This window comes from Taudactylus pleione, unplaced genomic scaffold, assembly GCF_031769625.1.
Source record: "Taudactylus pleione unplaced genomic scaffold, aTauple2 ptg000436l, whole genome shotgun sequence".
Taxonomy (NCBI): domain Eukaryota; kingdom Metazoa; phylum Chordata; class Amphibia; order Anura; family Myobatrachidae; genus Taudactylus; species Taudactylus pleione.
The window spans coordinates 1,658,607-1,684,365 of NW_028284838.1; the positions used below are offsets into that span (position 1 = coordinate 1,658,607).

General features: G+C 44.7%; 1 protein-coding gene across 1 annotated transcript in view; it reads left to right on the forward strand.

The window, feature by feature from the left end:
- VEPH1 (ventricular zone expressed PH domain containing 1) overlaps positions 1-25,759 on the forward strand; it is a 538,007-nt gene that overhangs the window by 8,456 nt on the left and 503,792 nt on the right. The window contains exon 3 of the mRNA XM_088447638.1: positions 1,703-1,877. Coding sequence (XP_088303764.1) covers positions 1,703-1,877 — 175 coding nt within the window. The remainder of the gene's footprint in view (positions 1-1,702; positions 1,878-25,759) is intronic.

Consider the following 25,759-nt stretch of genomic DNA (forward strand, 5'->3'; position numbering starts at 1 on the left):
GGTTTGCGAACCACTCTGAATTATGCCCTATGCTAATATATTGTTACATATATACATTAATTAGTCTGTTGCCATCTCTGGTCATCCTTTGGTGATCTCTGTGACCACCTTGGTGGCAGCAGCTGTCACCACAAGTTCTGTGAACAAGAAGAACCAGCTTCCTGGGTTAGTGTACAGCTATGAGCATGGGTATACATTCATAAAATCGCCATTCAGAATGCAGACATGGTATGAATGTCAACATTGCAGTGTCAACAATGACTGAATGCGGACTTTGTGAATGTTGATAAGAGATGTTAGGGTGATTTTAGGGTTAGGTTTAGGGTTAAGCTGCAATGAGGGTTATGGTTTGCACTACTCACCGCTATGGACATCTGCATGCTCGATATGCCACCCATTGACTTTCAAAATGTCGACATTATTTCAATATCAACACTGTAAATGTCAACATGTGACATGTCATCCACCCGTCCATGTCGATATTCAGAACATGAAAAAAGCAAAATCTCAAGCGCTCCTCCTCATGAGGTAAAGTCACATAAAAGTCTTCAGTCCATAAAAGTCTCAGATGAATATAAAAAGTGTTGACAATGTAAACAAACTTCTCTTTTTCTTCTTTAACGATAATCTTTAAACACACTAGCACAATAGACCCTTCAGTGTTTTACAGCATCTCAAAGAAATCACAAATAACGATCTCTCATAGTGCAGTATTATCACATTTATTTCCAAAATAATATACACAACATAGAATGAATAAAATGGCAGTGTACCATAGGCAACCTTTTTAGAAAGGCACAGTAACACGCAGTAACACGCATAAGGGGTGATTATAGCTACCCCAACAAGCAGTTCACCTTTCTGGTGCAGGTTCCTCCTAGACAGCTAGGCAATGGCAGCCCCACAGATCAACGCGTTTCAGCTATAAAAGCCTTTATCAAGATTTCTTTGAGATGCTGTAAAACACTGAAGGGTCTATTGTGCTAGTGTGTTTGAAGATTATCGTTAAAGAAGAAAAAGAGAAGTTTGTTTACATTGTCAACACTTTTTATATTCATCTGAGACTTTTATGGACTGAAGACTTTTATGTGACTTTACCTCATGAGGAGGAGCGCTTGAGATTTTGCTTTTTTCATTTTGATTTTCAGTGACGTGTGTAGGTCACATTCTTAAGCTGCACTCCGGTGTGCATTGGAGCACGGGTGTATACACCTTCTTTATTGATATTCAGAACATGTCAACCTTCAAGTGTTGTTATTCCACTACCATAAGGTACTCGGTAGAGCTGGCTGGAGCGTCCAGGCAGCTCTCTACTTTCTCCTGCTGGCAGCTCTGCCCCCTTGCGTGATGTCACATGTTTGGGGGTGGCACAAGGCGACAGTGAGACTTGCTCCAGTGCTGGATAGGAGCCATGCATAGAGTAACACACATACGTTAAACATTTCAATTGGGAAGACAGTTTTATTTGTCAAGATAATGGAGGTAGGAAGTGGGCAGAATGTGGGAGATGTGCCTACCCTTCCGGGGGTGTGGGGGGTTCCCCGAAAAATCGGGAGGCTCCTATGCGAAAACCAGGAGGGTAGGCATGTAGGATTCAACTGATCTTATTCAGAGACCTAATTCCTACTGTTTGCTGATTGTCACTGCAGCTTCTATAGTATGATTTATACCATTAATATTATTTATATTTTTACCTTGACAGAACTATAACAGACCTTCAATTATGTCGCTTGCTGTCCCCGTTGCGGTGAGATTTCTCCAAAAGGGAAACAAGGAACTGTGCAGAAATATGTCAAGTTACATTTCACTTGTAGCCATTGCCAAAGCAGATCTACTGGTCTATCACACAGAGACAATCATAGACAGCATCCTAAAAGGTACAGAGTTTTAATGCAACTGCCTTTCATGTTGTGGCTGTCATACGTGAATTGTACTCTAAATTATTCAGGCATAGTTCAATGGCTTTTTAAATAATAGTTTTAAATATGCACAGTGTATAAAAGAGAGCCATATGTGTGAAATGTAATATCTACAAGAAACATCTGAGATCTTCTAACGAGTACAATCTGCCAGAAATGTAATCCTAAATCTCATTTGCAAATCTCAGTAGTTGTTTAAAAATTCCATTTAGTTTTCTCTCTGGATGGTTGTTATGAATATCCTAGAAGTCCTTGTGTTACTGGTTCTCCCTTCTCTACACAGCAAGCCACAGAAAGTGATAGAGTCATGCTTATTTGTGGGGTAAAGTAAAGCTGGCTACACACACTGTACTGTAGGCCGATCCCACTTCTTGAGCTGAGTGGTAAACGTAAGCATCACTGTTCATTTTGTCCTCATACACGGGTGGCCAAATTGGATGAGATCCTGTCACTTAGTACTCATACTGGTATTGGACCACATAAATACTTTGGTGAGAGGGATTGTCTCTCACCTGAATTAGCCACATTCTGGTGGAATCGGCACCTTCAAGCGAGGCTGGAGTGAAACCTCTGCGTTCTGCATTGGCAGTGGAGATGTGGAATTCCAGGGTTTCACATTTACACAGACCCAGCTGGAATAATCACTGGAGCACACGAAGGGTTTAAAACTCTCACACCTGATGCTCGTTGTCCTGATGCTGAGTAGCAGCCAGGAAGTAGGGACACAGTGTTGTAGTGCCAGGGTCCAAGGGCTATGCTGGGAGAGCATGCCCAAATTGTGGCTGCAAGCCACTGCTGACTGATTTGCACAAGGAGTGCTGAGACTTTTATGTTTGTTTGTTTGTTTATTTTATGTTATGTGTCTGTATGTGTGCAGGACTAACCTCATGTATGTTAAGGTGCAGTGTTTACTGCTATTAAAAAGCCACTGCTTTACCAAAAATACCTGCCTGGCTGGAATCCTCATTTCAGTATTCTGTGTTACAATACTAAAGCTGGGTTCACATTATACAATTTATTGTACGATATATTGTTACGATGCAGTTCAGAATGATATATCGTACACATTGTACAGTGTGTACGCCCGATCCGTCGTTCACGACAGTCGTTTATCATATCGTCCCATCTGATGGGACAATGCAATGAATGACACGGTGCTGTTAAACCATACTTACCGACTTTGTAGTCCTCTTTTGCAGGAGCAGCTGGGAGAACTGCTGCCGCAGGCCTCATTACGCCCCGACCCTTTCCTTGGAAAAGTCCGCAATTCGCGGGTCCGCAAGGAGGGGACGGGGCTAAATGATGCAAATCGCGCCATTTAGCCCCATCCCCACCTCGCAGACCCGTGAATACCCCATTAAATCTCCCCATCCTGCCCGCTTGAAGAGGCAGCGGGCAGAATGCGGGAGATCTGCCTACACTACGAAAAATCGGGAGCTTCCCGCGACTTCCAGGAGTGTAGGCAAGTATGTGTTAATTGCAGCATGTAAGGACACATTGCGCTGTTATACACAGGATTGTGCGGTGTGTTTGAGGTGCACTATGTATTGTTACCATTGCATAGTGTGTACCCAGCTTAAGTTCTTTCTAACTAGTGATCATACTGTAGATGCACAGTAGGAATAGACTGAATTTAGAAAGACATTTGATAGACTATTGCTTCTACTGACAATGCTAATCATATTGTATTTATCAAGAATGTTAAATTGTTTTGTTCACATTCAGGTTTAGTGACTGTATTTGTAATGTAAATCAGTGTTTGCAATGCATTATTCACATCTTGTTTTGCAAGTGCTTATATTCATAGGGCAGTATTTAATTTGAAGCGAAAACTCTATGACGTAATTTTCGCCTGTTTGCATTATCCCTGTGTGACCGGATGGCTTCCAGCCCGGACTCCCGATCATTGGTTGGGGGGTTCAATCCCCTATTGACCTTGGGGTATCAGGGATTCCCGCTTACCGGCAGTGACCGCCTGTCACTGACTCCGCCCACTGCGCTGTGGGCGTAACAATGCTGCCACCACCAAACTCTACCATCGGCATTTGGAACCGCTTCTTAGGTACACTCAGGCTCCTACCTCGGCACCTGGAACCGCTTCTGCTGCGTTTGCATTTGACTAGCTGCAGCCACTCTCCCTGATTGGTGTCGGCTGATTCCTCCTTATCCCTCGCAATGGACCAGGTCTGCACGGTAGCTGGCAGAGGGCTTGAACTTGGAGACACTGAGCTCTTACCCAGAACAGCCAGAGAACAGAATAGTGTTTGGCGCAATTCTGTTGGTCGCAGGATTAAGATGCAATTGAAGTCAGGCAAGATGTTTATTGCTCAAAGTCTTAAAAAAGACTCAACCTTCCGAATGAAGGGGTACATTAGCATACAGGAATCTTATCAGCAGTTCTGCTCCACAAAGGATAAACAGGGTTGTACAATATTACCAGGCATGAAGCCTTCTTTTATGCCACTCCAATACACATTTCCACAGTTGGTAAGTCTGCCCTGTGGTTTCCAACCAATCACCTTAAGTGCATTACCTGTGCATGTTCTGGCCATATGCACGTTTAACATTGTCCCCTATGGACAGGGGGGAGTGGTCACTCTCCTGAGCCTGAGACTACCTGGTGTTTTGGTCGCCACCCAGGAGTCTGCTCGTCTAGGGCCGGGGCAGGTTTTCCTCCAAAACCCTACTTCCAGGAATCTGCTAAGGGGCCAGGCCAGCCACCTCTGCCTTATTCTGAGCTCCAGAGGTGGGCAAGCAGGGTCCCCGGGCACAGTTTCCTGGCCATGGAAGGTTAGCTATTTTGGAGCTCCCTGAGACGGTTAGCTGGCTGCCTTAGCCAGCTTCCTATGCACCTCCTCTTACCACTTCCAGGCATGAGGCTGCATAGGAGGACATTTTATTTTTCTGGAAGGGGCTGGGGGATCCAGCAACCCACGGAGGACTCTGGATCCCCTGGCCGTCCAGAGAAACCACAGGTAAGTGCACTTTTTACTTTAAATTATGCATTTTAACTAAACACATACATGAAATATATATATATCCTTTTGTGCCTGTGCCCAGCATTAGGCTTTTACACCCTGCAGCACTGTAGCCCAGGACCTGCTGTCCTGGCTCAGTGCTGCACATACCCTTTTAAATGCATTGTTTTATTTGTATATTTTACACTGCCCAGCACTCAGCGCTGGGCTCCCATAGCCCTGCAGTCCTGGACTGCAGGGGCTCTCCGCTGTTTCCTGCTCACAGCGCTGGGGGTCCGGCGAGCTGTCTCTCCTTGTCCCCCAGCATGCAGCCAATTGGCCATGCTGCTGGGGCGCCGGGAGCTAGGCTCCCGGTCCCCAGCGCTCCATCTAACACTGCACAGGGAGCCGGCTAGCCCGATCCCCCTGTGCACCATATCTTGGCCAGTCACGATGCACTGGGAGCCGGCTTCTCCTGCACTGGGGTATCGGGAGCTAGTGCTCCCGACCCCTAGCGTGCAGCTATGGTGGTCCTCGCTGCGTTGTACAGCTGCGGCGCCAGAAGCGACATTCCCAGTCCCCAGCGGTCAGCACCACCTGGGGGAGCCAGCTAGCCTGGTCCCCCCCCCTGAGCCACTTAGCCCTGCAGTCCGGGATGATCTTATCCTGGCTGCAGCGGCTTCCTGCTTTCTGCTCCTGGTCCCCAGCGGTCAGCATCCCACCCTGCCCTCCGCTGCCTGGCCGCAGTAAGCAGCCGCCCCAGAGGGACCAGCAGCGTCCCTGTGGAGCTGGGGTGTCGGGAGCCATGCTCCCGGCCCCCAGTGTGGAGCTTTCATTGCCGCGCCTACTGAGATGATCCGAGGCTGCGGTGCTGGCATATAGCCCCCACCCCTGGCCCAGCCCACCGGGGGTTAACATAAATCATCGCTGCAACCACTGGGGAAGGTCTGGGGCTGACGCACAACAAAACATTTAATTTAAACACACGACGCCTAGCTCCGGCAGTACATTTATAACATGGCGACTAGCGCCGCTATTACATTTAAATATGGCACCTAGCGCCCATTGTTCCCTTAGAAAATGGCGCCGCAGCAGAGGGGTTAACCCCTTCAGTGCCACGGCAGCCATTAACCCCGTGTGGCTGGCCTCCCTGCCACACCCTGTATTCAATTTCAAAGCCTTTTCGCCTGTGTTTTGCTGGCGAAAAAAAGTGCAGAATTGGGGTTTAGGGGTGCAGGCTTAAAAAAAATAGCCTGCACCCCTGGGAATGACCCCTAAAATAAATGTGTGTCAGAAAAAAATTTATTTTTTTTAAATTTACTTTCATTTTGGGGTTAAAATAAAAAATATGGGGACAAAATCCTAAAGTAGTAAAATAAATTCCAGAGGGGTTCCAAAGTATGCGGCAGGTGCATTTCAGGTGCCGGTTCATTGTGGGTAGTAGCGGTAGGCGCATTTTTGAAGGATTTTTAAAAATCATTTTAGGGAATTAAAAATATGCTTGCACCCATTTTCATGTACCCAAATTTGATGGGCACAGTTATTTTTCCCCAAAAAAATTGCTATTCTTCATCACTTCTTCACAGGCGCATTTATGCACCTGCCGTAGCTATTTAAAAACCCGACTTTCCTTCAGCAGGCAGAAACGGGGGTACCCATAGTGATCCCTCATTTCTGGACATCTTTAGGGGGGGGGCCAAGGATGATTTCCCTAAACTTGACAGGGTTTTTTTGCCACTTGCAGTTTAGCCGGGTCCCGTGTTTTCGCATCCATAGAAATTGAAAACGGGGATAATCGGGCATGCGTGCGATACTTTTCCACCTGGAAAACAGGCGAAGGAGGCGAAAAGTCCAGAAGGCGAAAAGTCTGGACTTTTTGCCTCAAATTGAATACAGGCTTTAGTTGTGGTTATTTCTTTTATTATTTTAAATAGAATAGAGTGTCTGTCTGGTGCTCAAGCTGAGTTGAATGCATATGCACATAAAAAGTGAGCTCTAAAATGCTGCACATAAAAATAGTATATACTTGCTGAATAACCCGGCGTTGCCAGGCTTTTTTTTTTATTTGTAATTTTTTTAATTATTCAAAAGTAATTAACCTCTATTAAATATCGCTATCTAAACTTTATAACAGTATAACAAGATTTTTTGTCTGACCATTTTCAGCCAGTCTGTATTGCTCTACATAAAGTTGTCCATGTGTAAACAACTGTTACGAAGGTCAACTCCACATATGTTTAAATTTTGACTCTGGGCCTGATTCAGACCCGTTCACTATCTGCGTTACCTCGCTGGATGTGTATGCAAATATGTCAAAGTGACGCCATGGGAAGCGATCGCTCGCCAAGGCATAAGCACGCCCACCATGTCTTAGCGAGCGGCCACTTTGTGTATGCGTATGCCCAATTGCACAGGCAGAGCTGCCCACCAACAACACGTCATCTCCAGGAAGTGTATTAAAGCATTCGTACATTGAGCACCATCGGATGTGAACGCAGTGCTTGAGGTAGCTTTACCCTACTGCAAGCATTGCGAGGAAATCAGTGTAAAAAAAAGGCAAGTGACGTGTACTATGATGTTGCCTGTTAATTATGCACGCCTCTAAAACGGCGTTGAAACACTCAGGCACGCCTGCGTTCCCATCTCCAACCCCCTGTTATTAGTGTCCAGCCCCTGTTACCACCCACAAATGGCCTCTCCTGTCACTCATTACCCTGGGCTGCCTTTGCTGGGCGAGCGAGAGATATGCGATCGCAGTGTATAGTTCGCGCACATGCAGAACGAAGCGTGCGCATGCGCGTACACAGAACATCGGGCCGCTTGTGAACGCATAGTGCGAGCGAGCGGCTCGGTGTCAGGCCCTCTGTGCCTTATTGATTGTCAAAGCAAAGGTAAAATTTACTGGAAATGTGTGTTAGTTGTAGTCTTGGTATAAATACATCTTCTCCTTCTCTACATCCAGATATGATCTTTGCCTCAAGGATATTTAGATAAATTTTTTGTTATAATGAATTTTGTACCATTGCACATTAGTCTTGATGGGTCAATATTTCTTAGCATTATACAGTAACTGGATGTCTTATTGTAAGTGTTACATTGTGTTGTGCAAGGCTACTTAATTCCATGGAGTTTAGAGATTTGGTTGGATACATTACTGATTCTTGTTCCTCAGTCGCACTATCAATTGAGTTGTAATTTTCAGTAGTTCCGGGAAGGATTTCCAAAATTAATTAGGTTTATGGCTTTATTTTGGGGGCTAATATTGAGTTCCACAAAGGCACTAAGTTTGTGGAGTTTGTATGCTCAACCGAGATCCTTAAAACCTGAACTGTAATGGTGGAGTTTTGGGAACCACTGTACTAGACTACACAACCAAAGAATATATATAACAGGTGCTAGTCAATATAAAAATTATTAAAGTACATAATAATTAACAGGAAAAACAGAGAAAAGAAAAAAAAAATATATATATTTTAGTTACTCAGCGGCTTCCTCAGAATCTATGTCTATATCTAACTGATTCTGAGGAAGCCGCTGAGTAACTAATACCCCTTTTACACCTAAATTCCGGGTCTGACTCGGAGTTGGAACAAAGTTCCTATCCGGATCAGACCCGGAATTTTGCCGGCGCTGACTCGGGATATTCCCGAGTCAGCGCCGCTCACACCGCAGTCGGGTCTGCATAGACCCGGCTTTTGCGGAGTGAAAGTGGACGCTTGGAGATGACGCCATCTCCAAGCGCCACTGAAGCCGGACCAATCGGCCGGCTAGCAGCGCACTCCAGGTCTTCGTGACCCGGAGTGCGCTGTTCCCAAAGCAGGGTTTCACGGGCTACGCCCGTGTTAAACCCTGCTAGTTACCTGGGTTGGATTGCCGGGTCACTCGACCCGGCGATCCAACCCTCTCCCCTTTTACACCAGGGAGCTGCCCGGGTTAACCCTTCAAAAACCCGGGTTTTAGCTCCGGTGTAAAAGGGGTATTAAAGAGGCCTAGAAACTAGTTAATCATTATGCTGATGTGGAGAGAAATCTAAGCAGGAGAAGATGCGCTGTTTGGTGATCCCCTGTGTGACCAGGACTATTGTACATCCAACTATCCACTACTAAGGCTCTGGATGTGACGGATACGCCGAGTCAGCTGATACATAGCCAGTCCCTCTGCTGTCTGCAGACTGAGTGGGAGCTTTTTACATATATATTGCACACCGCATCATCGTGATTCAGAATCTGCTAGACAAGGACAGCAGGCTGGTTGGATGATCAGCATATTCTATGCACGCTGATATAGCGAATGTTTCTGGGATCATGTAAGACTTATACCTTTGGACTACATGTGCTATACATATATTTCTGCATGCATGCTTTTTTTTATTTACTTATTCCAGAAAGTAATATCAAATAATCTTTTTGGCACACCTGCTGAAATTACTCTCCATGAACTGTTATCCCCAACACTAATGGGGGGGAATTTATTTGTATGATCTGGGTTCCTAATTATGGCATATACAAGTTAGATGTCCTAACAAAGAACAGCTTCAGTTATTTATTTTTCTTTTTTCTGTGCTTTTCCACATATATAAAAAAAATTTTTTTCTGGACAGCATATATATGACAATACTTTCAAAATCTAGGCTGCTATCTGTATAGTTAATAAACGCCATTAAGAATTAAGTGTATAAGTAGGTTGACTGTTTAGTCTTAGGCAGATGTGCATTTTTAGCTTGATATATATATATATATATATATATATATATATATATATACATATATATATTCTATTGGATAGTGTGTACCAATTGTTTGCTAGCCATATGTATGGTGATATTTTTACTGTTTTTATTAATTGTTTTTCCTGTTCATATATATATATATATATATATATATATATATATATATATATATATATATGTGTGTATAATATTTTTTTTTCTTTTCTCTGTTTTTCCTGTTTATTTTGATGCACTTTAATAATTTTTTAAATTGACTAGCACCTGTTGTATATATTCCTTGATTGTCTGCTCTTCAGTTGATGGGAATCCAGCAATCTTCCCACCTATATAAAGGCTGCTGTCAATTGAATAGAAATATAATTACATCAATTGATCTGTTGTTACTCTCTATAGGTTAGCGCCCATATATATTTGATAGGTGTTTGGTTCTATTCTAGACTGTTAATTTGGCTTGAATCACCAGTACTGGCCTCGGGCCTGTGATTTGCTGTTTGGAGTAAGTTTGATGATGATATAGTTTTTTACTAGACTTTACTCGTGACACAGTGAGAGAGCCGGCACTGCACACAGACCCCCGGACTGACAAAAAAACGAGGCCACGCCCTCTGTCCACGAGACCATGCCCCTTTTTTGCCAGCACACCCTACCCACACCGAGTGTACCACGGGGAGGGACGCTACTGCTTATGTCAGTGGCTTAAACTGGGTAGCACCAAAAAACTTTTTCGCTATTCAAACTAACTCTCAATCTCAAATGATGTAGCTAGACTAGGTGAAAGCCAGACGTAGATGTAGATCAGACAGTATGCCCGGACACTTGCAGATACTATAGAATAGTCAACAAAAGGCAAACAGTAACGACAGTTTGATTATATTTAGGTTAGGCATTTTGTATGCCAAATAAACAAATTGGTTCTATTTTGCACATTTAACACCCAAGAAAAATCCAGAGGAGAACTTTATTTACTACATGCTTTCTTCCCTATTATAAACTTCTGTATGTCATTAATATACTGAATAACAGAGCAGCTCTTGGCAGCTTGTTTGGCAGTGTATATTGTTAGATCAGTGATTCTCAGACTTTTTTCTGCTGAGACACACTGAAGAGTAACATATGTAAGACAAAATGTTAATGATATAAAAAGAAATATAAATGGACCTCATTGTATCCAGGGCCAGATTACCAATGGGCGGGTGGACCTGCAGCCAGCCCACTCTCTATAAATATTGTAGTTTACTTACCTTAGTATTAGGGGTGTGCACCGGCCACTTTTCGTGTTTTGTGGCAGACAGGATGGCAGTTTGAAAAACTAGGCCCCAAACAGTACATAATTCAAAGAAAAAAAAGAGGTGCAAGATGGAATTGTCCTTGGGCCCTCCCACCCACCCTAATGTTGTATAAACAGGACATGCACACTTTAACAAACCAAACATTTCAGCGCCAGGGTCTGCCACACGACTGTGGCTGAAATGATTGGTTCGTTTGGGCCCCCACAAAACAAGCTGGCAATTAATCTGTCCCTGCACAAACTGGCTCTACGGAGGCAAGATGTCGTCCTCATCCTCCTCATCCACCGATTCCTCACCCTCTTCAGTGTTGTGTACATCCTCATCCTCACAGAGTATTAATTCGTCCCCGCTGGAATCCACAACCACAGGTCCCTCTGTACGTTCTGGAGGCTGGTCTCCCTGGAAGAGTTGATAATTCATTTTATGAACATCATCTTCTCCACATTTTGTGGAAGCAACCTCCTACGCCTTTCGCTGACAAGGTTCCCGGCTGCACTAAACACTCTTTCGGAGTACACACTGGAGGGGGGGCAATTCAGGTAAAATAGAGCCAGTTTGTACAGGGACCTCCAAATTACTTCTTTTTCCTGCCAGTACAGGTACGGACTGTCTGACATGCCTACTTGGATGCTGTCACCGATGTAATCTTTTAACAGACAGACGCACGCTTGTCGCTGCTGCTTTAAGGATGCAGGTGCGGCTACAGCCCACACATTTCACAAAGACAGAAAAAAAAAGAAGAATATTTTTATTGTTTGTGGAGCGCACTTTGAGGGTTACACCACCCTTTAACAGACAGACGCACGCTTGTCGCTGCTGCTTTGAGGATGCAGGTGCGGCTACAGCCCACACATTTCACAAAGACAGAAAAAAAAAAGAAGAATTTTTTTATTGTTTGTGGAGCGCACTTTGAGGGTTACACCACCCTTTAACAGACAGACGCACGCTTGTCGCTGCTGCTTTGAGGATGCAGGTGGAATCTAGACGGGATTTGGAACCGGGGACACACTACCTCCATTAATTGTCTAAATCCCACTGCACTAATGGCGGATACCGGACGCACGTCTAACACCAACATAGCAGTCAAGGCCTCAGTTATACGTTTTGCTTCAGGATGACTGCTGTCGTACTTCATCCTCATCGCTAGGGACTGTTGGAGGGTCAATTGTTTAGTAAAAGTAGTGGTGTTCCTACTTCCTCTCTGGGATGATGAACAACTCCCAGCAGCAGCAACAGCACTAGGAGGAAGTGGTTCTTGATCTTTCCCTATTTTATTGTTATCGGAGAAAGTTTGGTCCTCCATTTATGTTATATTGATATATACGTGCGGCTAAGGCGCACACAAACACAGAAAATATTTTTTTATTTTTGCTGGAGAGTAGTGCACTTTGTGGGTTACACCACCCTTTAAGAAATGAGCCAGCCAGCTCTTTACTTATGGGACACAGGCGCACGCTTGGCGCTGCTCCTTTGTTGATGCACGTGCAGCCACAGTGCACACAATTCACAAACACAGAAAATATTTTTTTATTTAGTTTGGAATGTACTTTGGGGGTTACAGCACCCTTTAACGGTCAAGCCAGCCGGCCCTTTACTTATGACACAGGCGCACGCTTGGCACTACTTTGTTGATGCACGTGCGGCTACTGCGCACACAATTCACAAACACAGAAAATATTTTTTTATTTGGTTTGGAGTGTACTTTGGGGGTTACAGCACCCTTTAACGGTCAAGCCAGCCGGCCCTTTACTTATGACACAGGCGCACGCTTGGCACTACTTTGTTGATGCACGTGCGGCTTCTGCGCACACAATTCACAAACACAGAAAATATTTTTTTATTTGGTTTGGAGTGTACTTTGGGGGTTACAGCACCCTTTAACAGTCAAGCCAGCCGGCCCTTTACTTATGACACAGGCGCACGCTTGGCACTACTTTGTTGATGCACGTGTGGCTACTGCGCACACAATTCACAAACACAGAAAAAATATAATTTTTTTAGCACTTGGGGGGAGCACCCCTGACGGACAGAGCACCCCCTGGACAACACTACAGCACCCCTTTAGGACTGGGACACTGCACAGGACTTTGGAGTGGACACAGCCCCTATGGACAACTGACTGCACAACACAGTCCAGCCAGCCCCTATGGACTTTGAAGTAGTGGACACAGCCCCTATTAACAACAGCAGCACAGCACAACACAGCCAGCCCCTATGGACTTTGAAGTAGTGGACACAGCCCCTATGGACAACAGCAGCACAGCGCAGCACAGCACAGCACAACACTACTCTGCACTACACTACACTACACTACACAGCCCAACCAGCCCTAACTCCCACCCTCCCTCTTCACTGTCCACAGCCGAGTGAGAAAATGGCGCCGACGCGGGTACCTTATATAGGATCCAAACCCGCGAGACCCGGAAGGCGGGATGATGACGTTTTGCCTCGATTTCAGATCCGAGTCAGGCGGGAAAAGTCGAGCCTGACTCGGATCGGCCTCGGATCGGGGGGGGGCTCGGGGGGGTTCGGATTTCAGAAATCCGAACCCGCTCACCCCTACTTAGTATACATTTCCACTTAGTTTTCAATCCTACTGAGTCTGCAGCTCCCAGCTCCTCTCCATGACAGACGCCATGATACTGAGAAGTCTGCACTTACTGCAGCTACTCCTCTCTGATACTGCAGGAAGCCAGAGGGTGGATGGGACTTTCTTTTGGCAAGCCTGCACTCACTATCCAGTGGAGCAGGGGTGAGAACAACAAAGCAGACTCTCTGATTGGTCAGAACACATTCTGGATCAGAGGGGAGAGGGGGAAAACACAATCTCCTTTCTTTGCTCTGCTGATTGGCCAGAGCACATCCTGGAGCAGGGGGAGAGTAGGAAAGCACACTCTCCTTCCCTTATTCTGCTGATTGGCCAGAGCGTCTCTTGGAGCAGGGAGAGATTGGGAAAGCACACTCTCTTCCACTTGCTCTGCTGATTGGCCAGAGCGCATCCTTGAGCATAGGGGAAGAGCGTGAAGCACACTCCTTGCTCTGCTGATTGGCCAAAGCACATCCTGGAGCAGTAGGAGAACAGGAAAGCACACTCTCCTCCCCATACTCTGCTGATTGGCCAAAGCGCATCTTGCAGCAGGGGGGAGAGTGGGAAAGCACACGCTCCTCCCCTTGCTCTACTGATTGGCCAGATCGTGTCCTGCGAGACATGGTCTTTCATTTTTTTTTGTGCGTAACACAACATGGACCAACTAATGACACACTAAGGTGTTATGACACAGTTTCAGATTGCACTCCTCTAGTTAAGGTGTCTGCAATTACATACCTGCACCACAAGGAGTTAAATAAGCCGATGTGGGCTCCAGGCTTCCATACCAACTGTGATTACAGTCTAAAACTAAGAAAACTGGACACAGAAATAAATAACCACTTGGTGTGGTTGCATCGTTTGCGACAATGACAGGCTGTGCGTTACCTGACATGGTCACAAACAATGCGACCAGTAACACTGGGCAGCTCCCGGAAGATTATTTTCCAGCAGCTGCCAATGGCAGAGGAACCTCCCAGCCCTTCTGCATCCCTACACCTTCTCCCAGTCTCTGCCATGCTATCGATCATTGCTGATCGGGCAGCCTGGCAGTACCCCCACCACTTGGCAGCTGCAGAGAGGAGCAGCCACTGGGGAAATGTAAATGAACCAGCACTCAGCCGCCCGCAGTGTATACCCAGTGGCTGCAGGGAGGAGCAATCACCGGTGAAATGTAAAATCACATTGTCACAATGGTTCGATGATCAATTTCGCATAGGATAAGTTTTAGATGTTCCTGACCTAATTCAGTAATAAAAAAAATCAGCCAATCAATACTGTAATTAAACCTTTGTCACCAGTGATATATTGACCCACTGCTGAATACTACAGTTAAGGCCCCCTTACATCTGCAATGTATTGGGGCGATTCCCCAATCCCCAGATACCTGGGCATTGGTAAAATCCAACATGTTGTATTTCCCTTATTTGCCAGTACTGGATCGGCAACCAACGACGACCGCTGATCAGCATTTCCGACTGGCGGATCGGCGGTTTGGGTCCGATCGGGGAAACGGCCAGCGGATGTATGGGGGCCTTTAGAAAAAAGAGCTTTTTGCATAAGCAGCGGTATGCTTCTATTTGCATCCCATGCCCATTAGCTGAGTGGGTAACGTACTTTTAGTATTTGGCTGTACTAAAATGTAATGGTTTCCTGTAACTGGCAATCCAAGCTGCATTCAGTAAGTTAACACTTCAGAAAAGGTGTTTTGAATTTTCTCAGAGGGAGAGCAATTGCGGCAGGACTGACATTTTAGTCACCTCTCCATATGGTTTTCATGTTCGTAAACTGGGACAGAATAAAATAAATACTGCAATATACCTCTGAAGGCCCTCCTCCATGCAGAGTTAGGAAGATAAGCTGTATTGATGTACATTCGGCTAAGCTCCATGGTATAAATTTATATTTTCCAAATCTTGTGAATTAATATTTCAAATGATGGTTCACAATCAAAAGTTTGTCTTTTAATTGTCACAAAATAATGGTTCTTGGCATCAGACATAATATACAGGATGTCCTTTCTGATTTCAGGAATTGCTTCAAATACTAATCATGTGATAAAACCCAAATGATTAAATGGCATAAATACTTGTAATTACAATTACCTTGTTTCTGATATAGATATAATATATATATATATATATATATATATATATATATATATATATAGTGAACTTACAGTATGGTGACCACAGTGTCTGTTTATAAACAACTCTTGGCCCCTCGTACTCTACAAAGAATCCACAGTTCATGAACTAGGGACCTGATTCAGAGCCGCTCACTAGATGCGATCGCTCGCCCCCAGCATATGCAAATTCGGCAAAGTGATGGCATAGCAGGCACTTGCTCGGAAAGGCATAAGCACGCCCACTTTGTCTGGGCGAGCGATCACTTTGTGTATGCAGACGCTCATTAGTGTATGTAGAGACGCCCACTAGAGCACGTCATCTCCAGGAAGTATATTACTGCATTGGTACATCGAGGACCATCTGAAGGGCTCGCAGTACTTGTGGTTGCTTTACCTTACCGCAATCACTGCAAGGATTTCTGTGTAAAAAAAAGGCTGGTGACTATGACGCTCCCTGTAAATTATGCACACCTTAGAAACGGCGTTGCAACACTCAGGCATGCCTGCGTTCACACCTCCACTCCCCCGTTATTAGTGTCCTGCCCCTGTTACCACCCACAAAAGTCCTCTCCTGTCACTCATTACACTGGGCTGTCTTTGCTTGGCGAGCGATCGGATTCCGATCTCTCTGAGTAGTTCACGCACGCGCAGTACTAAGCGTGCGCATGCACGGTCACTTAACATCAGCCGCGTACGAGTGAGCAGCTGCTTGCGACCGGGTCTGAATGAGCTCCTATGTCTGCACCTAGTTTGTCAGCTTTCATATGTATTTCTGATATTTTTATGTGCAGTTTGTATGATTTGGCGCTGCAGAGTTCTGTATCGCCTTAAATATAAATAAGAGTGATTATATTACAACCTAGAAGAAGGATTATTTTATGTTGGCGAGGTACTGAATTCGTCAACATTTACAATGTAAAACGTCAGAATGCCGACACAGTAGAAATGTTATTTGAAGCATTTAACCATGTCTACATTATAATTTTTAAATTATGTCTTAATTCTACATAGATGGATCATGAGGCTCTTCATGTTGGGCTATTCTGGAGCTTATAGTGTTTGTGCATGGCCTTTAATAAATTTTATATAATTTTGATCATCTGTGTGTTATTGTGAAGTAAGAGTTAACTGTTCTTATACTTGGTGTGTTTTTGTAACTATATTTTTTCATGTGGCAAAAGGTTTTGTAACAGTGTTTTCTCAGGTAATAATAATAATAATAATAATAATAATAATAATAATAATAGCATTGTTACTTTAAAATTATGTAATGGTTATTAGATTGATTGGACAGTTCTGTAATCTGCAGTGTTGCTACAGTATAGCTACTTTCCTATATGAATCTAAATGTAGCCGCTTGGCTTGAGTGCATACTAGTTAACCTAGATTGTGACTGCGCACGTGTAACCTGGAGTAATTAGTGTCATGGTGTAAATTGTAGTTGTCACGGAGATATTTTAAGCTAGGTGCACACCTATACAATCGTCTCACAGTTCTTTCGATTCCTGACCCGTTCATGCGACATCAGAAGAGTGTGTATGCAACTTTGATCATATTTTATCGGAACAAAACTGATCGCATCTGAAGATCAGGTTTTATGGGCTTCCTAATATTCATCAGATGCAATGGGACAATATCAGACAAAGGACCTGATTTAGCAAGGATTGCAACTGCGATTACGCAGCAATTGGGCAATTTGTTGCATTCTGCGCATACGTATGCATCACAGTACGCTTGTGCGAACACTTCACTGAGATCGGGACTGTGATCGCAGTGACTACGCAGACCCATCGCAGAGTGATTGATAGGAAGTACCGTTTGTGGGAGGTGACGGGGGGGTGGTCGGCAAAACGCAGACGTGCCAGTGCAGGGGCGTGCATAAATTATCCACCTCAATGCCATACACAGCTTGTGCTTTTACTGTGTGCGATGAGGTTAGCAATTCCTGAGTAAGGTCAGACCTTGTGCAAGTGTGCGCGAGCTCCGATGGTACTCGATGTTACCGATGTTTTCACAGTCTTGCAAAGTATTACGGATGTGTGTAAAGTGAGGTGGGCGTCCTTATGTTGTGCTGCAACAGCATAGCGAACACAGTAGATTAGTATATCATCGCAGGAAGATTGCGTGCATAAACGCAGCCATGATCGCAGTTGCAATCTGAAGTAAATCAGGCCCAAAGTTTCCAGTGTGTACGCGATTACAACCGTTCTGTCCGATGCTTTTGCAATGCTCCTGCAGCATTGCGTACAGAGGGCCTGATTCAGCTTGGATCTCAGTTGCCAATCAGCCGATTGTTGTGTACTGTGCACATCACACTGTGCGTGTGCAAACCGCCCACTGTGATTGGGACAGCGATCGCTATGACCACGCAGACCCATCACAGAGTGATTGACAGGAAATGCCTTTTGTGGGTGGTGACGGGGAGTGGTCGGCCGAACGCAGGTGTGCCAGTAGGTTTCAACGTATGCAGCCTGAGGCCTTATTGCGTGCGCTGAAGTAAGCAATTCCTGAGTGAGGTCTGACCTGCCTTAACTGTGCATATGGGTCCGATGGTACTCGATTGTACCAATGTTTTCGCAGTCTTGCTAACCATTACAGATGTGCGTGTAGGTGGCATTGGTATCCCTATGGATTAGCATACTATCGCAGTTGAACTGCGTGCGTACGCTATATTACGATCCGCAGTGAATCAGGCCCAGAGTCACAATATTTTCAGCAGATGGTTTTGACAGATGAGGATCATAGATTGAAAGTTAGATGGTAAACATGTGTACACACAAATCGGCAAGTCGTTCGGGGCTTCCCATTGTAAGTGTAATCAAAAGAAGTATTGCATCTAAAGTATGATTGTACAAGTGTGCACCTAGTTTTTTTTCTAATGCATGTGCTTTGGGATTTTATTATCAACATGTATGCTAATTATGATCATTGCTGCTATTGGCTTTACATAAATGTGTTGTGAACTTGTGGTTTATCTGTTATGGCAAAGAGTTATAGAAATAAACCAAAATACAGTGTATTCATATTTACAGCTTCATAAAGTACAGCTTGTGAAAAACAACACTAAGTTATAGTGCTTATAGATCCCATGGAATAAAACACTTTTTATGATTTTCCTATACAGTATGAGGAGTATGGTTCCTATATTTCACATTTAACTAATAACTATGCACTAGAGGAATAAACTTATCACGCATGAACAATTTCCAACAGAAAGAAAGCAGAATTTACTATGTTGTATCTACAATCCTTTTTTTTTTTTTTAAATGTGCAAAAGTTATATTCCATTATAAATGTTTATCAGATGATCACTGGAGGATCACATCTTGAATGAGTGTCTTAGAGCAGTCATATAATAAGAAGCACACTTTATCAGTCCCATCAATGATTTAATGAACATCAGTATAATCACATATAATAGATCAGTTTCTCTGTTATATCACTGTAGGTGGGGATTCACGGGTAGCCAATCAGTAGTTCCAAGGACCAGACCTTGCATTGTAGTCCTTACACAGAGAGAAAAGACCCAAGGGCGGTTGTCAGCTGAGATGGTACTTCAGTTTTAGTAGAGGGAAGACTGTGATGTGGGCAGGGCAGATTGGGAAATTAAAGTGGCCCTGGAAAAAAATCCCAAAGTAGCCTCACATAGGCGGAACCAAATGAACTGTAGACGGGCTCAAAACAAATGTAGGCAAGGCTACACGTAGCTATCTGTAGCCACATTGCTGGTGGGAAAGACCTATGTGATGCGCAATGGTAGTCATTGTAGGAACCTATTTACAACAGAGGCAGCATCCTAGTGACCGCCATACAATACAGATGTAAAAGGGTGGTGAATTTCTTCCTTCTTTTGTTTGTTTGTTTGTACATACTGTTGCCTGTTTTAATCTCATATGTCTGAAGCAAAATTCTATATATATTCTTTTTTTAACACATTATAATTAATATCTTCACTCGCAAAGTTTTACCCAAAATTATATACCTTTGAATCATTAGGATAATTTCATTTCAATAACATTTGCACACCCGATGTACTAAAGTAAAAGTGTATTTTTATCAAACAAATTGCATTGATGCTCATAAAGTTCACATACAGTATATCATAAAACAGTAAGCTATACAGCCCGCGCGGCTCTTTGAGAGCAGGAGACCAGGGAGTTGCAGACGGGGAGACTCGTGGAGAGAGATGCTTGCTGTCTGTACCGGGAGGTATCGTCACTTTATCACACATGTGGTGTGTGACGTGCTGGAGCGGAATCACATTACAAGGATAGTGAGTACTGTGGATCACTGATCTGATTATATGCCCACTGGCTGACATTCTCAGTGCCTTGACCTGCTTATTCTAATAGCCGGAACTTTGGGGTCACCCAGTGTTTACTCTACATTCATCATTATTTTTATTCAGTGCCATCACTATTGCCCATAGTGGCCTTATCCTCATTTAAGGATCATCGTTCACTCATGTAGGAATTGGATATTAGCCTTATTGGATTTATGTGCATGGAACTATTACAGCTGGTTTAACCCGATTTAGGCTGGATCACATTGGTGGATTCAGGAGCCTTATTGTTTTATTGTAGTTTAATTGTTGCTTTTTACTCCCGGGAGTTATACACATTGCTTTTACTGTATCATTTATGTTTTTTATATATTTAAGAGATTTCATCATCATCCCTTGCTGTATATTTCAGCACCACCCGCACTTTCCTATTTTTCCTAACATTGCATTATACAGTATTCCAGAATGCATACCATAAGCTGATTCCAATATCCAACAATACCATCTTAAAACATACGTCACAATCCTTCCAGAATACAGTCAACTTTCACAAGCCTATACCTCTTAGGTCGTGCGATTGTTCAGCAAATGATTCAAAGGGGGAGGGGGGGGGGGGGTAGCATGAATACTTTTGTTTAAACCACATGGTGGCGGACATATTTACAAACTGCAGCCTCCATTCCACACACAGTTATTGATTATAACAAGCCTATTTGAACTATACAAATCGATTGCACCAATTAAAGTCTAGCATTATAAATATGATCACAATATTAGTATTCACAACCCTTATTGAATCAAGCACATGATTCAATAACTTATCACCAAAAAGGAAAAGCACATGGCAGTCGCCATTCTCCTTCAACAAACCACAATCACCAGCTGACATCAAACTGAAATATTCACATTCTACAAATTCCATTATATTTATAATATTTCAGAAGGTATAAATTATCAAACAGTTCCATCTTAATTCTAACCAAACCATCCTTTTAAAAGACAATCAGCATTCACAAGCCTAACTTTCCCAGGCCATACTACATTATTAATCAAATCATTAACCATGCCATTATTGAGGTCCATGTAAGCCAAGTGTGGGTTGATAGAGAGAGAGAGATACTTATCCATCAGGGAGAAAAGGAGCCAGATTCCCCATTGAAGTGTGTTGAGATCCCATCCTTCTGCTATGGCTGCGGGTCTGAGACTGCGTGTCTCTCTGAGCTCTCCCTGCCCCTCTCACCTACAGGGAGTGGTCTATTCCTTGGTCAGCTGAAACTAGTGGGGGTGATTCTAACTTTTGGGTGTGTGAACTAGATAAGGCCATGGCCAGGTCTGTTGATATGGTAATCAAAAGCTTTGTTTGTGAGATGGCTACATCTGTAGATATGTTAATTAACCAACCAAAGCAGTTTCTGGGCTTTGGAATAAATAATTCATACTATGTGATTACAACTTGAACATGAATTTAATATTTATCTATCTATCTCTCTCACTCTCTCTCTCTCTCTCTCTCTCTCTCTCTCTATATATATATATATATATATAAATATATATATATAGATATATGTGTGTGTATATATATATATATAATTGATTAATAATTAGTCTACAAATTATGATATTAATATACACATTCTTTAACAACAGACACCATGCCAGTGCTGCCATTCAATACAGGCACTTTCCCAGGCCACACATACAATGCAGAACCATCCTAGTGACTGCCATACAATAGACACCATCCTAGTGCCACCTTACAATAATAACACCATCCCAATGAGCATCGTACAATACAGAAACTATTCCAGTGACCACCACCATACAATGCCAAGAGCATCCCAGTAACCACCATACAATACAGAAAGCACCACAGTGACTGCTATTGAATACAGACACCATCCCAATGACCACCATACAACACAGAGAACCATCTCAGTGACCGCTATACAATACATACACCATCCCAGTAATCACAATACAGTAAGGAGAACATCCTATTGACTGCCATATAAAGCACACTTTTGTGTGCGCAATATGGTATCAATTTTTAACTCCTACAACATCATAGTAATAATCCCATTTAACAATTAACCCCTTTATTATAATTAACTCATGATCACCATTTTTAATTAACCCCTGAACATTTAATCCAATCTTTAATCCACTTCCCTTAGTCTCATAAAAAGCATAGTCAACTACATTACATACATTAATACAGTACTTTCACCACCATAATACAGCACCAATCATCATAACTAACCCTCTTAAAATTACATTCCCTCAATTATACGTATTTCCTATATCCCACCTTTCTCACCTGATGCTGATCCACATTTCTTCTGTTTGGTGGTGATGCTGCCAGTGGCGTAACTAAGGCAGGGCGAGCAGGGCACGTGCCCTGGGTGCCGTGGCTGGCCTTGCAGAGGGGGGAGCCGCTGGCCAGGGCAGCCTACCCACCCGCCCCATCCGTCTCATAATGGCATCTGTGAAGGACATCAAGATACTACCGTTGTGGCAATGGCTACAGTCACTGCCCCCCTCCCTTATAACACTGATTGCCCTCCCCTTATTTCCATCAGCGTGGCGATCTATGAGCAGCAGGTGCAGGTAACTGCTGGTTACAGGACGTTCTTTGTATTTTGTGAAACCTGATTGGTCCAGTAACTAGTAGCCACCTGCACCTACTTGCTCACAGCTTAATCACTAGACGCTGTATAGTCTAATGGTGTCCCCATGTACGGTGACCAGCAGCCATATTTTTCTAGTCTCCCAGTCACAGAGCACAGGGGGCGGGGCCACCGGGGCTTTACCTGCCATTTTGTAGTATGCATTCCTGACACAGACGAAGCCAGGTAATGTGTTCTGTATATATTTATATTATTATTATATAGGTAGAGGGGACCGTACAGCATACTTGCCTACTCTCCCGGGAGTCGCAGGAGGCTCGCGATTTTTCGGGTAACCCCCTGCACCCCTAAAAGAATAGGCAAATCTCCTGCATCCCGCCCACTTCCTAGTGAAGTGGGCAGGATGGGGAGATTTTCCGAGTCGTTTGCCGGTCCGTATGGAGGGGGCTTGGCTAAATGGCATGAATTGCGTAATTTAGCTCCACCCCTCATGGACCCGCAAATGGCGGGGGTTTCCTTTAAAGGGTCCTAATGCCAGCTATTGTCTGGCCCCGCCCCCCCAAAGATGAAAGAAGCTGGTTCTTTCGGCTACACCCGGAATTGTGCCCTCCAAAGTCGGTAAGTATGCCGTACAGTGATATACGAGGAGGAATAACACAGCTCCCAGCTCACACAGATATGTGGTATTATTATTATATAGTGGAGAGGGGACTGTACAATGATATATGAGGGGGAATAACACAGCTCCCAGCACACACTGATATGTGGTGGTATTATTATTTTATAGGGGGAGAGGGCTGTACAGTGATATATGAGGGGGAATAACACAGCTCCCACCACTGCCCACCACAGACTTGTCATCGCGCCGCCGAGCAAGGCCCATGGTGCTCGGCGGAATGACTGCACCTCACACCTTGCTGCCGGGAGCGCGACACTAGCATCACGTGATGTCATGCTTCCTGTCCGGGAAGAAGAGTCCCACCGCCTGTCTGTCCTCACCATCTGCGGCTCATCCAGACAGAAGGCAGAGGGGAATGGGTATGAAATACCGCCGGCCGATCGTTGATAGTTAAGTATCCACTAACCTAACCTAATCCCCCTAACCCTCCTTAGGGGTGCCTAACCCTAACTTCCCCCCCAAGTACCTAACCCTAATCCCCCCTCTAAGTGCCTAACCCTAACCACCCCCTTCCCCGCTACCTAAACCTAAGTCCCCTGGGGTGGTGCCTAACCCTAAGTCCCCCCCGGGGGTGCCTAACCCTAACCCTCCCTCCCCCTAGCCTAACCCTAACCCTCCCAGGGGGGTGCCTAACCCTAAGTCCCCCCGGGAGCCCTACCCTACCCCTCACCCCCGCGGCTGTCTGTTTGCGGCGCCCAGCATCACTACGATCGTGATGCCGGGCGCCGGTCTCCTGGCGTCGGGGAAATGCGGGCGTCTACATCTAGATGCCCGGCATTTCACCCATGCCGGGATAAGACAGTCGGGAAGCCGGCTGCCGGTATATAGGCAGTCAGCTTCCCGATTGCTTCCCGGCAGAGGTGAGGACGTCTGGCAGTTACCGAGGGGGGGAGAAAAAAAGAGAGAGAAAGAAGGGAGTGGGGACACAGAAAGACACAGAATGAAGGGGGGGGTCTGTTTCACACAGAGTGAAGGGAGAGGGAGACTGAGAGAGACAGAGTGAAGGGGGGGTCTGTTTCACACAGAGTGAAGGGAGAGGAAGACTGAGAGAGACAGAGTGAAGGGGGGCGGTGAGAGACGCAGGTGGAACATGATGATGTGGCAGAGAGACGCAAGGGGGAGATGATGGTTTGGCAGAGAGACATGAGGGGGAGATGGTGGGGTAAGAGTCTGGTTGATCTACTGTTGTATGAAGATGATTTTGGTAATATTCCTACACAAACAGGCATCTTCCGGACCATGATATCCTACAAGAGTAGTGAATACCGACTGAAGATGCCGTCTGCCCAGGGAGAATAAATTTCTTCAGAGGTTCCTCATTGTGAGAAACCACCATATACAGTATGTAAGGTGCATATGAAATGGAAAGGAATGTTCCCAGAGTGACGAGAAACACGGTGGTGTGCCAAGTTGACACACCCCTATATTTCAGTGGCCACGCCTCTTGTGGCATGTGGCTGCATCCAATTTTTGCCACACGCACACAGTTGTGGGGGGGGGCTACATTTTTCATCTTGCCCTGGGCGCCAAATGCCCTAGTTACGCCACTGGATGCTGCTGTTGTTGCTGCTGCTACATAGTACAGCCATAGATGGAGGTCCTGCCGTGGCTGTGGGCAGCGGATACCTGCATGGGACCTACTCGCACACCACAGGACTCATGGGAACAATAAATCAGAAGACAAGGGTATACATGGGGTGTTTTTACTAATAAAAACATTATTACTTAATTCGATGTGCATGCTTTTCAGTTAATTCTTCTTGTAGCTTAAGCACTGGCATGTCCAGCCAATTAAAGACATCCTGGTTCCTGTAGTGTGCCAGGGAAAAATCAGAATTGTATCTAATAAAACATTTGTCTGTCTTCATGGGGCTTTTTAATAATACTGATATGGGGATCCCCTGCTGATAGATACATAGGTGTGGTGGTTCTGTGACCCCAAGGAAATTGTGGATGGACACATTGGGTACAGTCAGTAAATTTAAACAGCTGCTCCTGCTGCTGCAGCCACTGCTGGATCCCACTTTCATGATGCCTCATATTAAAAAAAAAAATGTCACTCGCCCGTCAGGTGACCCCACAGGAGCATTGGCCCACCGGGAATCTTCCCAATTAAATTTACGGCATTCTGTATCCTTCTGATTATATACATGGTAATCAAGTTGCAAAACATTATACAGATGTGTTCTAATTCACCAATCATTTTTATGCCACACGGCACGAGACGCTTGGTGCAACTAGTGATTCCACTACTGTTTCTAAAATGTGCATCCCATTCGCTTCGTAGCCACACACAAAGTCGCTCATGGTGTGCTAGCAGGGCCGTAACTAGGGTAGTGCAGTCGGTGCCATGGCACAGTGCACCGCAGGGCAGGGGGCGCTGTTTGGGCCTGTCAATTTTCTATTTATTATCATTCTCACTTGCTTCCTCTTTTTTATCCCCAGCATCTCCTTGCTGTCCCATCTCTTCCCTGGCCCTTCCCCATGAGACTGGGGCCCTTTTTCAGGTGCGCATCTATCTATCTAAAGTGCCTATTTAAAAAAAATTCCGGGGGGAGCACC